Source organism: Dermacentor variabilis, chromosome 1 (genome assembly GCF_050947875.1).
Source record: "Dermacentor variabilis isolate Ectoservices chromosome 1, ASM5094787v1, whole genome shotgun sequence".
NCBI classification, from domain to species: Eukaryota; Metazoa; Arthropoda; class Arachnida; order Ixodida; family Ixodidae; genus Dermacentor; species Dermacentor variabilis.
The window spans coordinates 108,381,896-108,400,475 of NC_134568.1; the positions used below are offsets into that span (position 1 = coordinate 108,381,896).

Genomic DNA, 18,580 nt, shown 5'->3' on the forward strand with positions numbered 1-18,580 from the left:
TACGCGTCTATGACATCGTAACAAAATCTTTAACGTTAATTGCGACCTTGATACACGCTCGTCAGCAAAATAAACGCTAAGTGCATGTGCTGCGCAAAGCCTCAGCCTAACAAAACAACCTAAATCGCTCACACGGCTAATTGGTAACTGGATAGCGCGATGTCGCGAATACAGACTGCCTGTCTGTTTCTAATTCCGAGTGTTTTGCCCCGCACTCGCATAGACCACGTGTGGTAGAAATAACGCAAAAACACGTACAGGTTAGGTTTTTTTTTGGTAAGTCGGGAAGTTTAACTACCCGGCACACAGAAAGATAAATAAGGATACGTCACTGTGCACGAGAGCTTCAGACAAACGGTGAGCCTCAAAAACACTTTTTTTGAAAATTCACGCCTAATTGGCAACATCGGTATGCATACTGATGAAAGCCGGTTGTTTTCACCGCTTATTTAATACAGTCGAGCCAAACTAGTCATAACATTGGTGTGAGCAGCCGTGTCATTGTACTCTAGCAATGAAGTATGGCGACTATAATTTCATTTTTTTTATTCATGCGAATCCCGTCAAAATATACAAGAACCACGCCGAGCGTGGGCATTCGTGCACGTGCGTGCGCATGTTTTTATGTGTTTGTGCGCGTGTATGCGTACAGCATAATTAGTTGGATATATAATCAATAATTTGTTGTGTTCTGTGTATTTATTAGCCTTTCTATACCTTCACTCGAGCGAAATGGTGGAAACTGTCACTACAGAGAAATATTTCTTCGCTGGTTCTAATTTTGGCAGAGGCAGACATGTATATTACGCATATCTGTATAGCTCACGTAACATTCGAATGAAGTATTCCACGAAATAAAAAGAAAGAAAAAGAAAGAGGAAAGCTTGGTAATAAAGGAAACGAAACGGCGCAGTTGTAAACGTCAGTCGGAGTTATGTACTATTGCACTTTTTCGAACGTAAGAAGCTGTAGTCGTGCAAAATGGTACTTTCTTTCAGCTTATTTTATCGGCGCAAGACGGTGACGGAGCGTTTGTGCGAAGCCAGCGGAAACCCTGTTGCAGTAGCCTGTGACGTCCGCACAGTGCAATGCGACAGACCTTGCAGCACATGGACATCATCGTCGCGCGGATGTCTGCGTGGAATATTCGTGGAATATTCGGGGAAGTCGGGGCGGCGGCGACGCCGACAGGCGTATACGCAGAAACATGAGGTCCATGTCACAATGGAGACGAAGACCTTCAAACGAAGACGATGGTGGGTAAACGCTGCGACGCCATGACTACTCAAGGTGTCGTCCACGTTTCTGGAATAAATGATAATAACGCGGGGCACTGAGAAGGTATATATTTTTAGTCAACCATACATGAAGTCTATAGACGAGGAGGTCAATGAAAGTGTAGCGCAAAGAACGTTCTTAAACTCTCAGGGAAATTATACTAGGTCTTTAAGTTTGCGGTAACAGTATTATTTTTCATCTAGAAAAAGGCAACTGAAAGTGGAAGAAAAGACAACATTGCTGCCGATGAAAGCCGAACCCGTGACCTCCGTGTTTGATGCTCCACCTTTTCTAAGTTTCTCACATGATACTGCACTCTTCGGGGCAAGGGTGTCTACAGTGCATTAATCATTTTCCCGTTCCCATGGTTTACCCTGCATTTAAAATTAAGCGAAGTTCCCTAGTATTGTTTTCTTATGAATCGTATTCTAGAAAAAACGAGGGCCGTTTTTCTTTGACAAGAAATTAAATGAAAAATGCGGGCAATTTAATATTCGATTCATCTGGCCGTCTACCTTTTTGTAAACAGAAAGGTGTGTTGGGCTTATTAAGAACACTGCTGAAAAGCAGTGCAAGAGTTGGCAGTCGGCGAACGCAACATATCGATTAAGACGAACTTGAATTCGCGAATACCTTATATACGTGGAATTTCGATCAGTGTCTGTAGCCAAAAGCACATTGTCTGGCAGCGGACGAGCAATAAATTAGAACTTATTTGCAAATGGTAGCACCACTCGTGAGGTAATCTTTTCTCGTCAGCTTTACGAAAGGTATCATGAAAAAAAAAAATGCAGGTGTGGGTGAAATCGGGGGGGGGGGGGGGAGGGGGGAGAAGGGGAGTGGGGCGAAGGTGGCTTAGCAAGTGCGTTTTTGGCGGCTGTCGCTGTTTCTGAGGTATATATTCTCGAGCGTATGCGAGCAAATATTAGTCTTCAGTACATACACGGGGGCTTTCCAGCCGACTTGAATGACGAACAATATTTCGCACTTGAACCCATACAGCACTTTAAAAAGAACACGACGACGCCACTTTTTTTTTTGTTATTAAACGCGAAAGACAAACCAGTGTATCATAGGAATTCGGGTGAAACCAAACGAAACAATATACAGGCGCGAAGAAATGCAAGAAGCCTCCAAAGTCGTGCGCGCGTTACCATCCGGCATCTCGTTCTCGCCGGTCGCCGCAGCGATACGGCGTCCGCGTCCGTAGGAAATGAGGCGAGCGAAGCGGAAACGCGCCCAGAATGCTTGTATGCACGCCGGCGTGTATACGTGCAGAAGCAAACGGTACACGGCGTCCACCGCGCACGCGTGTAATGGTCTCTTCACGAGCGACAACAACTCCCGCCACGAGGAAACAATCCCTCGCAAGAGGAGAGAGAGACGACGCGGCTGTGCTTTCGCTACTGGAATGTGATTCACTGCGCAGGAGCCCTAACGAATACAAGAACCAAACAAATGAGGCAAAGCAAAGCAAAAAACGAAGCAAGAAAGTAGCTACTGCGAGGGACGTCTCGCCTTACAGATGCGACGAGAGGAGAAGATCACCGTTCGGAAAAGACGCTGGAAACGCTGCTAGTTGCAATACGAACGGGCGCTGTCACGGTCTCCGCTTATGCGCGGCGTTAGGAAGCGGACCCGATCCGAAGGATTTGCGTCTCCGGAGGATTCAGGCGTTGCTCCTGCGACACAGGACGGGAAACGACGCGTGGCTGCCGCACGCCGGATATCCTTCGAAAAAAAGAAAGGAAAACCGAAAGGAAGGATGGCTGCCGTTCGTTCGACGCAAAGAAACGATACGAGAGAAAGAAAGAAAGAAAAAAATAAAGAAAGGTAGCGAGGATCCTCCTACAGTTTGTGCCATGTGTTTGGCAAGGTGTGACAAAATAAACAAACGAAAGCTACAGAAACTGAGACCTTGAGGATTAAACTGAGTCCGATAGAAAGTAAGCAGCCATTTTGCTTTACGTTTTCACAAGATAATGTAGGAGAAACACGCAGAGATACACAACAATGTACGCAACTCAACTCTTTTCCTGCAAAAAGGCGTACATAGACGACCATGAGGGCTAGCCCACGTTGTCATAGGAATTAAATCGTTGCACATAACTACAAAAGCAGTGAGCTGCAAAATTACCAGTGGCGTAGCCAGAAATTTCGTTTGGGGGGAGGGGGGCTCACATTGCAGCTCGGCCTCCTCCTCATAGAATTTGTTGAGGGATGAAATGCATGAATAATAACTGCGTTATCATTGCCAAAGATGCTGCAAACGAATTCTTCAACGATGCGCACTGTCAAGAAGAGTAAAATATGTACTTTTTAATAAAAGAATATATTCGTATGTCCCAAAAATTGATATCAATGCTTGCATATTTTTTGTGTATTTAATAAGTAAAGAAAACATCACACGAACTTTAGAACTATATGAATTCGAAACCAGCAAAGCACTGCATGCCGCTGATATGAAAAACGTGAAGGCCATGAAATGAACAAGTTGACGACTAATAATTTTAATGAAACTTTGTCATTCACGAACCTTGTTTACATTTTTGTGCATATACAATCCCCAGTGAAATATCTCAATGACGCTGTCCTTCGTTCGAATGCATTGTGCAAGATCAGCTGTCAGCGGTCGGGTATATTGAGTAATTGCACCGAAATTATAGTCGCAACAGAGAGCACATATAAAGAAGCAGGAGTTCTGCAAAATGTACATTAGAAATTCGAAGGTGCAATCGAATAGAAAAATTCGAAGATACAGCTTGATAAAGGGCAAAAAAGTGCCGCTGGAAACAATGTTCAATGCATGTATACACAAAACCTCACAACAGCGTATTTAAATATACGTATAAGCCTCCAATAAATCGACGTATCTAAGCAAAAGTCACTGAATATAATGCGTCAAACAAGGCAAATAAACATGGTGCGCAATCACAGATTAACAGATCAAAGAATCCTAAGGGGCCCGCTCCCCCCCTGCCTCCACTCCCCCCTATGCATAACGTGCGATGGAAGGCAGCGCGCTTCCTCCCCGCTTTTCTCCCTTGCGCACGCAAGACTGAGCCACCATCGTCGGCTCAGGCTCACCCATTCCCCTACACCCCCCCCCCCCCCCCACACACGCCCCTCCTGGCGCTACGTCCCCCCCCCCCTTCCTGGCTACGCCCCTGCCAACTACTGCTTGCGTGTTATGTTGTACGGCCTCGATGCGGGCAGGGAAGAGTTACAACAGGCATGACTGTTGTGCACGTGCACTGGATTTGGGTTTTGTCAGCGTGTCAGCATGTTTTTTCAACCCACGCACTCAAAAAACCTATTTCGTTGAAATATGATGCTGCTGGGCCGTGCCTCACGGCAGCTTGGCTCCGAGCAAAGTTTCCAGGTGCCTCTCTCGCTGTCCGAGCGGATCGCTTTTAATGTCAGGCTCTGCTACGATATGGACGGTAAACGTGCGTGTTTCTCCGGAACGGAGCAGTCATGCTGTGATCATAGAGTGGGAGCACTCAATTTGCTTCTGAGAGAAAGAAAAAGAAAAGAAAAGAAAGAAAGGAAAAACAGTGTGGTCGACCTAACTCTCGTTCTATTTGCTATCCTATGCAGGGGGAAGGAGATTAAGGGATGGAAAGATAGAAGCAGAGGAGAAAACAACGTTTACTGCTCACACATCATGAGGGGTACATGAACAGTACAGGTGGTCCCAAAGGTTAGTCGACTTTAGGAACTGCATCATTGAACGTGTCGTTTCCTGAGCTATCGACGCATGTGGCCACCGTCCCTCTTATGCGTTATTCACCAAAAATATTTTCGACCACAAGTGATCTAACGAGGTGTCGACTAGAAGGCGCTGGTTGAGTAGTTGCGCGAACAGATGGATAGATGTTCGGCGGGCTCATCACAACGGCAACTGTCGCGTGAAGGTGGGCGATCCATTGCAATTAATAACGAATAAGGCTTTGTGGATAAGGCTTTGATGATTATTCAGGGAACGATTGAGAGCGAGCCGGCGACAGGCGATAGTGCGTGAGACGTGGGGAGTTCCATTCGGCTAGCCTGGTGTTGCGAGTCAGTGAACTGAGTTCTTCGGGGTCCGCTCGAATCGTAGGTATTGGAACTCAAAAAAAAAACAGTAAAATTTCTCGGTGGTTCCTGCATGTCATGATTTGTCTCGCCAGGGCAAGGGGGCAAGTTCAATCACCGTCGATGCCATCATGCCGTCATGATGACGGCACCTGAGCAGCTCGTGAATAAAATACTGCGCTCGGTGTAAAGGTGCATGCAATCAACCATACGCCTATTGCAGCGAAGGTAAAATAATCTACTTCAATGTAAACGCAGACAGCTCGGCGTGTCTTGTGATACCTGGGAGATAGAGCCTCTTCGTCTCTTGGTGGAGTAATTATAGAACAATGGGCATGAAATAAGCGGTGGGCACTGTTTCAGAAAGGCATAGTGCTTAGAAAATAAAGAACACCATGATGACCACCACGTTTTGAGCACAGAATTATACAATAGAATATTCATGTGCAATACAATTTGCTAAGAGCAGGTGGGAGGGATTGTATGCATAATTGCAGTTCGCAATAAAGAAACAAGCTGCGTGCACCGGGTGAGACAATATTACGGACCATGAAATCTGAGACAAAGCTGAATATCTCCGCAACCTCACAACGCAGCTTCGTATTTGCATTTCGGGCCTCGACTAGAATATGCTAACAACATTGTCGTATACCACTTCACTGGATACTGCTACAGGCTGCTCGGGAATTGAACGTTTTCTGAGATCACGTGGTTCGTACCATTTTGTGGCCGGGTGTAAATAATCATACAACGACATTATACATTTATCATGCGCACCGGTACTTACCTTTAACTAACCAAAATGAAAGTGACACAGAGAGTACGTTTATTCACTGATTACACATTTAAGCCGTGAAGACTCCTTTTTATGGTCTCTTGCGCAAAACCTTTTGATATTGAAGAGTTCTTGAAAATTCTAAAGAAAGACTCGTCTCGGTATAACATATCAGCATAGTAAGCGCCGCTGCTTTGTTCATTCAAAAAGCAGTGCCACAAAAGGCGCACTGTATCGCACTGTGAAATTAGGCTTTCAAAGCGGTGGGGAAGAGTAGGCAGGAAGCTTCGACAAGAATTTCTGGTACACATTTCACAGGGAACATTTCGGACGTTCTTCAAGCTGTCGATTGGAGGGAAGCTGTACGCGCGACACAGGAGAATTACGTGCTGTCCATCCCTTCATAATATATGTGATGAAGGTGTAACTATAAGACCCCGTATATAAAGTAGCTTGAGCGGATTTTATTGCTGGGGACACTCAGTTAAAATGAAGCTGTAGGTGAAACTGCGTCCGATATTATATTGACACGTATACTTGTCTATCCTTCTTCCGGGGACTGCATTTCCCACCAGATGTCGCGTTATCGTGACAGCCTAGAATAAGACACTGTCAAAACCATGACTTCGAACAATAAATTTTTATTGAGCGAACATGTGCCCAGAAAAGCAAGTAACACCCAAGCACAACGGGGGCGGCGAGCGCAGTCATCGATAGTCGAAAATCTGATCTGCGGGTCAAGCGCGTCGGCTTTTATACATGACCCATCTAACGTTCTAGCGTAATCGCTGGTGCCCGCATGCCTTCCAGAAAGTACTACCCAAGTTACCCAAGTACTACCCAAGTTCGGCGGGCAGATAAAATCAACGATACCATTCGAGTAAGTTCCAACTCATGCAGGCATGTCTTGCGCTTAACGATAACATTAAGTTATTCGCGCCTGAAACGCCATCCCCGAAAAAAGGATAAACAAGTACACGTGTCAATATAAATAATGTCAATATCAATATAAAGAGGTTTTCGGAAAAGAAACATTAAGGTATTGTTGATTCGTTTACCTAGATCACGTGGCCCCACCACACCCCCTTCGCTTGTCTCGCGTCTAGTCAACAGGGAAAGGAGTCACTTGACGCTCACGCATACACCCCGTGTTAGCATTGACGCCGACGTGCAAGACACGTTACCCTCGCTCTTCGCTGTGAGCTTCGTGTCTGTAGATGGTGTGAAAGGCGCAGACCAAGTTCTCTTCCGAGTACACACACTGTGTTATGAGGTGACATTTTTCACGAAGTTCAAGCGCCTGTACTCTCGACGCAGTCATTCAGCAGTCGTCATGTTCCCCCAAGGACATACTGAACGACGTCTGGAAGTGTTCCGCCACCTCGTAACGTCCGTTTCGCGGACGCTGACCTAACCTAGCTATAAATGTGAGGTGAACTTTGAGAGAGGGATCTTTCAGGCGAGCACAAAGGCGTGTGGTGAGCAAGAAGTAATTCGTTATGTCAATAACACGCAGGCAGCTCTTCATTGTACAAAACGCAGACACGCTACGAGTTGTTTTTGTCGCAATTGAGCTCGGATAGGCGGTATGAATCAAAACTCTTTCTTTAATTTGACGTCAGCCTCGGCGTCGACTTAGCTGGTATGCACCACAGCTGCTTTGCCACAAAGGCGTTGGTCAGGAAAGGAAAAAAGAAGAAAAAGAGAAAAGTTGTAGCGCGATTCAACTTCCAGTTGAAGTCGACGAAAGACAGACTTGCTGAACGAGTTGAGGGTGAGGAATGGGCGGAGTCACAGCGCATCCGGGCAAACCTGGACGCTTGCCCGCCAACTCTGCCGAGTCTCTAAGAGACTACGGTTAACAGTACTCAATGCGGCTTAGTCTGTTATGGAGTTTTAAAGGCGACAACAATGCTACTACAACACGCATACTTCCGACTCTGTCTATCAGCGCCTAATAGAAAGAAATTCGCGCGGTTTCGTTCCTTCTGCAGCTAACCATCACTCTGCCTATAGAGTGCTGCTTAGTCACTCGGCTGTAAGCGATACTTATAACCGAGTGTTTCCACAGGAGCCACGGCCTGGCTACGGGCCCCTCGATGAACGTCACGAGAATTCACAGGTGGCCGCACGCGCGACGAGTAGAATGAGACCAATGGCAAAAGAAAGGGAGTCGGTAGAAACCGCACTTGCCTCGCCTACGAGGAGCACGTGCACGCGCCAGCTCAGTGCACAACCGAAGACATTTTTTTTTTTTTTGAGTGCGGTCTCACAGTATCGCGATTTTAAATTAACACATTACGGCGCCACGGGTGCGCGGGGGACGGAGCGAGGTCGCGCCACGCGGAAAGGAGCCGCCACCACCGCCGTCGCGCGCTCGGATTGAGCTGCACGAGCTGTCGAACGCACGCCGAAAAGGCCGCGACCTCCCGCTGCTCGGCTGTGAATGACGCCGCGCTGCAGCCAAGGCCGTCATGCAAATGAAGGCGCTGATAGGATGACGCTCGACTCGACGACGCGCCCCGCTTCTTCGTCGTGCTGTCTAGGGCGGAGTGCGGGTCTCGTGTATTGTACTGGCGGATGCATCATATAGTGCGCGCAGTGTGCGGCCGCTAAAGGATTGCGCAGCGAGCCGCGTAGCCTCGTGTCAGCTTAACATGGAGGGAAGTTGCACGGTAAGTTATCTGAGCGAAGGGCACCATCTATATACTATAGCCCGCAGTGATGCGCTCGTTGGCGCGCTCCAAATTTAGTGCCGTGTGAAGTTTTCGGGGGCTGCTACACGACTTCGCCTGGTTGCGACAGTCTCCTTCACGTCGGCGTACATTTTGTCTACTTTTTGTCACTGCTGCTTATGATGATTATCTTGCAACTTCATTTTATGGGCATGTACAAAGTACTGGAGCCGGCCTCAGCCAGTAGACAAAAGCTACCTCCTCCATGCCTCCCCACCTGCACACCCCACATACTCCCAAACATCACACACTTACTCTTTCTAGGCTCCTGAGCTTTCTGGGCTTTTTAAGAGGCTGCAAATCTTCTTGCTGTGCTACCTATGGAAGTTACCAGAACTTCCATTTTTAGATGCGCGCTCTAAATTAAAACTGGCAGGCTAGCAAAAGGAAACCCGCTTTTAAACTGTTGCGTGAAGAAAGAAGTGTCCGTGGACCGACTGTTAGAATTTCTTTCGACAGATGAGGCCATTTTCATTAGGTTCACTGAAATTGTCTTGATTAAGCGTCGGGGACTTGCCGAAAAGCGTGGGAGCCTTTCCTGAAGCTCACTCGACGGAGGTCAGCGCACCTCCGGTTCCTGAAACAGGCGCTCCACGTGCCCTCTGCCAGAGCAGAAGATCTTGCTGTCGTACGTGACATCGTGAAACTTCGGACATGATTAACGGTTGGTTAAATGGTCACAAAACACTCAAAAAGAGGAAATTCAGTCTATTGTACATGAAAGTGAAGGGCCAGCCATTTCGCTGATTACAGAATGCTTTAATGGAAGTGTTTACTTACATTAGCAATGTAAAAAGCATGCAAGAAACGGTATGCTTCTTCCTCTGTTCACATGTAATTGCACAATATTAAGTTACGCGCGTTGTTTTTGTCGTATATGCGTTTCAGCTACGGTCGCTTGATCGCATGTGCTTCGGCAGTGATGTAAATGCTGGAAGACATGCGGTCCTGCGTTATGGTTTCGCGAAAACGACCTTGTATACTGGAAATATGCATCACACGCCGCGACGCGTTCACTGTTGTTTCACCAACTTGATCGTCAAACTCATCAACGACGTCACTGTGCACAGTAGCAATGAAACTGAAACCCGGTTTCATTAGTATTCCGTTGTGCGACCGCTGCGTAGCTATTTGCTTAAACTGTTTCTTTGGTCCCGCAAGGTCAAATTGATTGTCTTAGGTGTGAACAAAAAGAAACGGTGTGTTTCGCAGGCGCGTCGAAGACACGCGCTTTTTTTTTTTTTTTATGCTGGCCAGCAAGTGAGACAGTACACAACCCCGCGCACTACCATTCGAGTGATGAGTTGTCGGAGGACGTTATTTTAGGCCCTCGGCCAGATCCTCAATCGAGTTTCAAGGCCATTCAGGCATTACTGAACTTTTTAAAAACAACGGGCTTGGATTGCAGACTTTGAGCATGCCAAATTGCTTGCGATATGTTCTACTCCTTCCTGCTATCGTCATCGTCACCCATCATGCACCTCTTCCCTCTTTCTTTCCCTCTTCCCCTTCCCCCAATGCCGAGTAGCTGGCTAGAGGGATATACCTCAGGCCGACCTCTCAGCATTTCATATCATTAAACTTCTCTCTCTCTCTCTCACCATTCGAGTGTTCTCCAATACATCACTCCGAGTTGCCTTTGCTGAGCTGCGCACACGATAAACATTTCAACACCCTTAAGAGTGTAAATTAATTTGTCGTCAGACGAGCATCTTAGGCTGTTAATATAAGCACACTTATTTGATTACCAACCTTACGAAACGGTGTTTGGCTGATGCAGAAGATGACTGAAAGATGTCGCTCGCAGCTCGTTATATTTTCCTCTGTTTACGACTTGTTTATTAGCATTACTACACAAACGGCATCAAAGGACAAACAATTCACCCCTAAATATATTGCGAAAGAAATGCGTGGAGGTGAATTCGAATCCAGAAACTTCACGCAGGAATCAGACTCCCTAAACACTGCGTCACACAGGAGTCACGCTTCAGCTCTTCAAATGAAAGTATATACGTATATGTATAAGTTATCCCGAAACCCCAGCTGCTTCATTTTATGAGAAGCCTTGCACAAGGTCACTTCTTGCATGGAAGAAAATGCGTTCGTCACGCTTGAAACCTAACGTTCCTGTAGCTGCAAGGGCAGTTTTCAACGGTAGCGAACGTGCAAATGCCTTTCATATAGGCTGTTTTCTCCTTGGGGTCTTAATTTTTTATTGTGCATTGATTTTTTTTTCGCACGCTCGCTTACTATAGGGTCTATTGACTAAAACTGGTGCTCATTGGGAAAAATTAAAGGCGTAATGTGAGAGAACACTCTCTCATACCCTTAAGGGTGTTAATCTCTTCAGTGTCTCGCACACTGGTTAGCATTCTTCAATAACCACCTAATAGACGTCGTCATAATGTATCTTTACTGTAGTTCTCTCGTCTCTTTATTTCTCGCTCCTCTGAAGTTTATTTCTTCAGTTGCTGTGCATGAAACGGATCGCTTTCAACCAGTCGGAGCATTCGAGGCTTCATCTTCTACACAGCGCACAATTTACGCACGAAAACACCACCGCAGAGCTCAACACAAGCCTAGCAAGACAGACAGCAAACGCGAGGAAAGTTAGTCTGTTAACTTACTTGCGCGGGAACTTCTAACGCGCGAAAATAAGTTTCGCTGCTTTAGCAGCCGCTTCTATACATGTACACCAAGATTCTCGGCTGAAGACATCGCCTTGCTTCAGCGAAAAAGACCGTAGAGGAGATGTTGTTACAGGATTTTTTCGTTTGTTTGCTTCTTTCATCGCGATCTCGCAGCACCCGCAACGAACGCGAGAACGGCATTGCGCAACGTCCACATCACGATCACTGGCACGCGCGCGTGCCCAGTATGCGCAAGCTCACTGGCGGACCACCGGCAGAGCCTGGGAGAGCAGGCCGACACCAATTAGCTTGGCCATCTGGGTCTCTCACGTCGTGCAAATCACTTCATTAGCCAAACGGTCTGCGCACACTCTGTGTCTGTCTTTTTTTTTTTCCTCCTTGAGCTGCTCCTATCCATTCTTTCCCACAGTACGTTCTAAGAGGACCGTGTAAGAAATATATATATATATATACACAAGGAGCTACGGAGGTGATTGAAGATGAAATTCTTGCTCCGGAAAGGCTCGCTGATTCATAAGCCGCCGGTAGGCGTTGTTGGTAGAGGCTCACACAAGCGAGCCGTGAAACTCTATACAGTGTTGCGTGTTCAGGTGCTGTTTCTCCATCTTCAAGGTTTCTGCTCACTCCGAGCACGTGTCATTACCGTCAACGTACCTCGTTACCCGCACTCGCTGACTGGAGTAAGACGATAGGGGTTTACCGGGTGGTGTTAATTTCTTCCATGAAAGGCACGAATTACAGCCGAGGAGTAGGTAAGAAAACACACAGAGGAAAAACGACAGTGATGAGGAGAGATACAAAGACGTCTGTCTGCTTACCGAGGAGAGAGGTATGTATGTAGTAATTTCCCTAATATGGGAAATATATGTACATTCCGCAGTTACTTATTTCTCTCTCTTTCTCTCTGCGTACATCTGAGCAAGTTCACTCTCTCTTTTTGTATTTGTCGTATTGTCCTTACTGTCTTTATTAGTATTCCTGAATTTGTTTCCGAATTCACTGCTGTTTCGAACTTCATCATCCGGACGAGGAACTTCGTTGTCTAGAATGTTCGTCTTGAGGACGCTTGCTCTTCCATGAACAATTTTTCAAGAAAGGAATCTACTTCAGGCGCACATTGATAGCGATAAGCAGGTGGTTCTGACAGTTGAGCATCTTTTTCAGAATTGACAATCCGATCGTTTGACTCCCGACCCGAGCTGTCACGCAGACATTCTTCACTTCGCTTGCACGTATACATTGAACGCTCGCGTAGACTAAAGAGGAACTCATGGTAATCTCACCTAATGACGAACTTTACCTTGCCTTCACAGGACCAGTGCATGATTCAATTCAACATCTTTTTCTTTTACATGAAATGAAGATATCCTTCACCAAAAGCGAATACATTTGATAACTTGATGAGGTGAATGCGACCTCGACACGACAGCAACAGACATGACGCGTGCACAATCATAATAAGAAAATAACAACGGCATGTTGGTAAGATGTACAATAAAAAGAAACAGTTACTGTAACCTAAAGATAATACACGCAGTTTTGTCAGCTTTCAAATAACGCAAACAAAGGCAAATAAAAAGAATGGAGCGCTTGTGCTATATACACAACATTAGACGTCTAGCATCAGATAAGTGTTTACAAAGCCTTCGCGACAAAAGAAAGAAAGAAACCTCGGAAAACACTGCCCCTTCAATTGAATATATTCATAACAAATACGTCTCGAAGCATTCTTACTGGTATCATTGTTATATTAATGCGCTTATTTTGAAGTTCATTTAGCAAGGTAGCGAGTCGATATCATAGTACCTGCTTTGCGAAATTCGTACAACGACTGATAATCCATCGTTCAGGATTTCGGGTAGCTTGCGTAATTTCATTAATTTCAAGCCTTTCAAGGGTTTCAAATGTGTTGTTTATCTCTTTTTGAGTGAGAGCATAGCAGCGAGATGCTTTGAAATCAGAAAGTGAAACCACACTAACGTTCTCCTGTATGGGACAGATAAGGATTTTTAAACACAATTCGAATGACACGTTTTTGCAGAATCAAAAGCTTATTTGTGTTTTCACACGTTTTAGTCGCCCAAACAAGTGCACAGTAACTATGAACCGATGAGAACAATGGGTTGTACAATACAACATTGACTGAAGTTGAAAAATCCCTGCAGTGACGCCGCATAATACTGACAGTGCGATGATGAACACGAAGACCGTGTGCTGCTCCGTGCCCATATTGTCCGGGTAAGGTTTCTTTTCTTTAATTAGATAATAGTCATTGTGACCAAATGGTCAAGGCGGTTGAGTCTATAGTGTTTGAGGGGTGAGGAGGCGACTGTGAACGAAATCGGTGTGCACTTGAATGGATGACAATTTTTTTTTTCACAATGGGCGCTACAAAACAAAGGAGTAGGCGGCCCCGGCAGGAGGGGCAATCAACCCTGGGGAAACAAAGAAAGCAGAACGATCGCCACTCAAGGCCAAGCACCTGTAACGCACGAGGCGCGCATGCACTTCGGCGCCAAGCTGCACACGGCTATCCCGAAACTAGGCCGCCACACACACGCCTATACTCTGATCGCCGCGGCCACGTACTGGGTTGGAGGGGGCTGCTGCCGGAACTTTCTCTATTCCGCCAGACATGCGGCTGCCGTTAAACGCGGGAGTCGCACGTAAGTGAGCACACATGCAGTGGCTGATGGCGTCATTCGTCTTCCAATTAACACGTCCGTGCCGAAGCCTGCAGCGGCCATAGCGTGGTGGCGGTGGTGGCGGCAGCCGACACCGCGCGTCGCGCTGAGCGAGAAACGCGTGGCGCTATCGGCTTGAATCGACGCCGCTCTGTATGGCGCCGGCCCGCCACCCGCAGCCCTGCATTACAGCTGGCGGCCAACCGGTCTCGACGCAAGAAAAAATGCGTCGCAGCAAGGATACAACGCGTTTACTCGGTTGCTCTGACCGAAAAAAAAATGGCGACTGTTTCCACCCATGTTACGCAACTTCCCATGGCCTCTCGAGGCTTTACAAACACGGAAAGACAAACAGTGACAAGTAACGGCTTCTGCAATACCGTTTGACGCTTTGAATGCATAAATGGATCTAAGCATTCAAACTTAGGATTGTAGTGAACTGAATAATTTTGTATGTATTTTTCATTGTTCAATTTCTGCAATCATTTATTGACAAGTCACTGAACGACACTCTACAGCAGAGGCAGGAAGGAGCATGCTCATGCAGTGCTTTTAGCGTCGAAGCGGTGAGTCACAGCTTCTCTTGCGGTTGGATTTATTATTTGAACAGTCTCGCATATGTAGGCACCGCTCGCGTCCGGCTTCTTGGCGACAGTGTGTCCCGCTGCGTTTTGTTATAGGTTGGTGCGTACGTGAGCAGAAGCCCAGGTATTCTCAACGATGCTCATTAAGGGCCGGCATCATGTTTTAATCCTTGGAACACCTGTCCGCAATTCATCCTCCCCCATGAAGACAAGGAAAAAGCTCATATTACGCACACCCGCCTGCTGGATGAGAGTCCGCGGTAACCAGCAAAATTTATTGCCGCCCTCCAGTAGCAAACGGGATCGTCAAATACAAGACATCGTCAACTGACCGCACTGCAAACCACTAAAGTTGTAATGAGCACCCTTGCACTGAGCTTTAATATTCATGGACGCCCGAACATCTGGTCCTATGTTCAGTGTCAAGATGTTCGCGGACACGGACTGTGCGCTGACGCATAAAATCTTAATGCGCCAACTTTCGTTCATAGTGTAACTTTCTTCTTTTTCCCGTCAGTTGAACAATTTAAGGGTTGCTCTTGGGTGTCTGTTATACTCATGTAGAATGGCTCCACAAAAACTAAGTGCCTTGCCCTTTGAGGCCTCTTCTGCATGAAGACGTGGTGTCCGTGAACTCGTTAGATTAACCAGCCAATAAACCTTCCAGTTAGGACGAGCGAGCCGGCCGCTCTGGACCGCGATAAAAGTTTAACGTTCGCAACGTTAACGTGTTCTATACATGTTTGTGTAATAATCGTAGCAAGTACTTGATTTTATCGTGATGCTTGCAGGTTCGTTGCATCTGACTGAGATTGGCACACCGGTCGCTGTTATAGGTAAATGCTCAATGCTAAGGCGTTCATTGTCACCTGTCCGAAAGTATAAAAAAGTATACCGGATGATATAATTATTTAACAGTTTAGTTTTTTGTAGCGTAAGCTATTACTACAAACACTAGCGGCTGAGGGCATTCGCAGTCAGTTATCTAGGTCAGCTCAATCGGTCGGCTTGTTATGGATTATCGGTGTCACAGGTGGTAGCAATTTCTTTATTTAAGAAGTTCAGAGGCGCTTTAGGCTAAAAATACGATCTAATTATGAGCCACGCTGTAATGGGGAACTGCGGGCTCAATTAGACCCACCTGGTGTTCTTTAATGTGAACATAAATCTAAGTACACGAGCGTTTCATACATTTTGCCCCCATAGAAATGCTGCCTCCGCGGCCGCGATCGAACTTGCAACCTCGAGCTCAGCAGTGCAGCACCCTATCCACTAAGCTACCGCGGTAGCTATTTATTTCTACCCCCCCACCCCTAAAACAAAAACAAAAACATAATTATCAGTATGAATGCCAAGGGAACTTTTTACACAAAAGACTTTTCGAGATGTGATCTCCGTGCGAAGATGCAGCTCTACGAGCCGATAGTAAATTTGAAACACCTTTTATAGGCCATGCGGATAAAGAACACAGATATCGATACTTGAACATAGAGCACGTTGCAGGAAAGCAAGCAAGCAAACAAACAAACACATAAACAAACAAACAAACAAGCAAACATACAAAATTCGCGCACAGACTTTAACTACCGCTAATTGTCAAAGTATGCGATAGCGTGCTAGTGCTATAAGTTTGAGAGGTATATAAATTTATATAGGTAGAAGGGAACGTGAGATCCAACGCGCATGCTGTAACTTATATGACGCGAAGCCTTCGTGACGCGTTACATAAACGCTATAAGACGGTTATTTATTTATTTATTTATTTATTTATGTACTCATTCATTCATTCATTCATTCATTCATTCATTCATTCATTCATTCATTCATTCATTCATTCATTCATTCATTCATTCATTCATTTATTTATTTTAGTACCCTAAGGTTAATGTCTATACCCTAATGTTAATATTCTGCCCCACATGTTTGTAGCGTAACAATTAATGCATAGCGTAGCAGCTATGCTGGGGCGCATAGAGCCGCTAAAGTCACTCTTTGAAATGTCTGGCGCGTGCATCATATGCCGGCTTCTCACGTTCTCCCAGTCTCGTGAGAGTCAGCGCTTTGTTAGACTGCAGTGCCTTCGGTATCGGCCCGTATTTTTCGTCAGACAGATACCTAGAAAGTGGGTGAGGTCCATCTATAATTCTATCGCATTAAAAAAATAATAATAAGGGCCGAGGGAGGCAAGTTTTTCAAGGAAGATACGTGGCCCGATGAGCGCGAGGTGTCACGCAGTGTTGAAACACGATGTGCTTGACTTGGTGAGAAAGGCCCGTCAATTGTGAGGCGGGCGTGATTCGCATCGCGTGTTAACGACTGCGTGATGCATGGGTCACACCTGACTGGCAACCTTGGACTTGCAAAACGGCGCATTACACGCATGGGCGGATTTCTGCGGCGGCGGCGGCGACCACCCGCGCGTGCGCGCCGGCTTCTGCAGTTGTGCGGCACCGGAAGAGAATCACGAAAGGGAATTTCTAATCACTGTCATACGCTGCGGGAAAGAAAGTAAACACAGAGAAAAAAAAAGAGATGTTGCTTCTCACAATGTCTGGGTCACGCGCAGCCGCACCAGGAAATAATTATAAATAAGAATGAGAAAAGCCGTTCGTACACCGAAACAAAGATGCACTTTTTTTTTAGTTATAGCTTCAGGTTGATTACGCGGCTGCATTTTGAGGGCCGGCATAATAGAGCGATTTTTTATTAACTGTATTTTGGGAGATGTTGGCGCCTGTAGGTAGCGCTGGCTGCTACTCTTATGTGAGATAACTGTACTCAAAACTATGAACAGAATATAAGCATTGACTAGAAATAAGTACAGTGAGATTATTTCTTTTAAAGACCGTGAATCATCTTCTCCATCAATTTACACAGGCAGCTTGTGCTAACAGGGCAGAAATAATCTATATAATGCGGAGGCTTGCCAGGTTTAAGTACAGGAATCACCCATGCAATTTTCGAACAAAGAGGCGGCTATTCTGATGCCCCACATGTCTGTAAGTAATTTCAACAAAATGCTCGCACCTACAAGTCCAAAGTTTCTCCAAGCAGCATAAGCCATCTTGTGCCTTTGACGGCGCGATACGAAGGTGTTCTTGATTATTCGAATCAAAACAATTGGTCTTGTTGTCATACGCTCTGTCTTTCGCCCTCCTTACTGGTCACGACCGGCCAATCCTCGCGATAACATGGCACCACGGCCACTCGGAATTGAAGCCAGCTGCCCTTGTACAGATGGGCCTGCATAGAGCTAACGCGCTAACCACTGCGCTATGATCGAATTTAGGCGTTTCGGCAATTTGTGAAGGGTCTTGTGTGCCGCACATGCTCTAATATTGACCCAGCGTCTGTGCATGGGCCTCGGAGCTCAGAGGAGGCAATACTTTAGCCGGAAAAAGATAACGCTGTGTGTGACAGAAAACAGTAGATCTTCTTGAGAAGGATGTCCGCCCTGAGATCTTGCTGCTATCGCACTAAACCTATTCACCGCTGGAGGATCGCTGAAGCCTGCAGATCTTTATTTTTCGGTTAGTGGCAGTATCGTTGGCTCTCTGTGCACAGTGAAGCGGATATTTTCACAAAGAAATCAACAAGCTCAACAAGGATTGTGCGTTCAAAAGACAGGCCATGAGCCCTATTCCCAGCAACATTCCGATGTAGACACAACATAACATCCGTGGCTCATTTATTTATTTTGTTGATTGATATTCGGCAACTTTCGTCGCCGTCTTTTCTACAACATCTTATTGTCACATCAAGAACACCCGAGTCCTGATATATCGGTGAGGGTTCA

General features: G+C 46.1%; 1 protein-coding gene across 5 annotated transcripts in view; it reads left to right on the top strand.

Annotated features, from left to right (window-relative positions):
- Zasp52 (Z band alternatively spliced PDZ-motif protein 52) overlaps positions 1–18,580 on the top strand; it is a 114,953-nt gene that overhangs the window by 23,990 nt on the left and 72,383 nt on the right. The window contains exon 1 of one of the 5 annotated variants that reach the window (XM_075692796.1): positions 8,697–8,805. The exons of the other annotated variants lie outside the window; for them this stretch is intronic. Within the exon in view, the coding sequence (XP_075548911.1) occupies positions 8,788–8,805 (18 nt within the window). The 5' untranslated portion in view covers positions 8,697–8,787. Of the gene's footprint in view, positions 1–8,696; positions 8,806–18,580 lie in introns of those variants that run through there. 5 annotated transcript variants of the gene reach the window in all.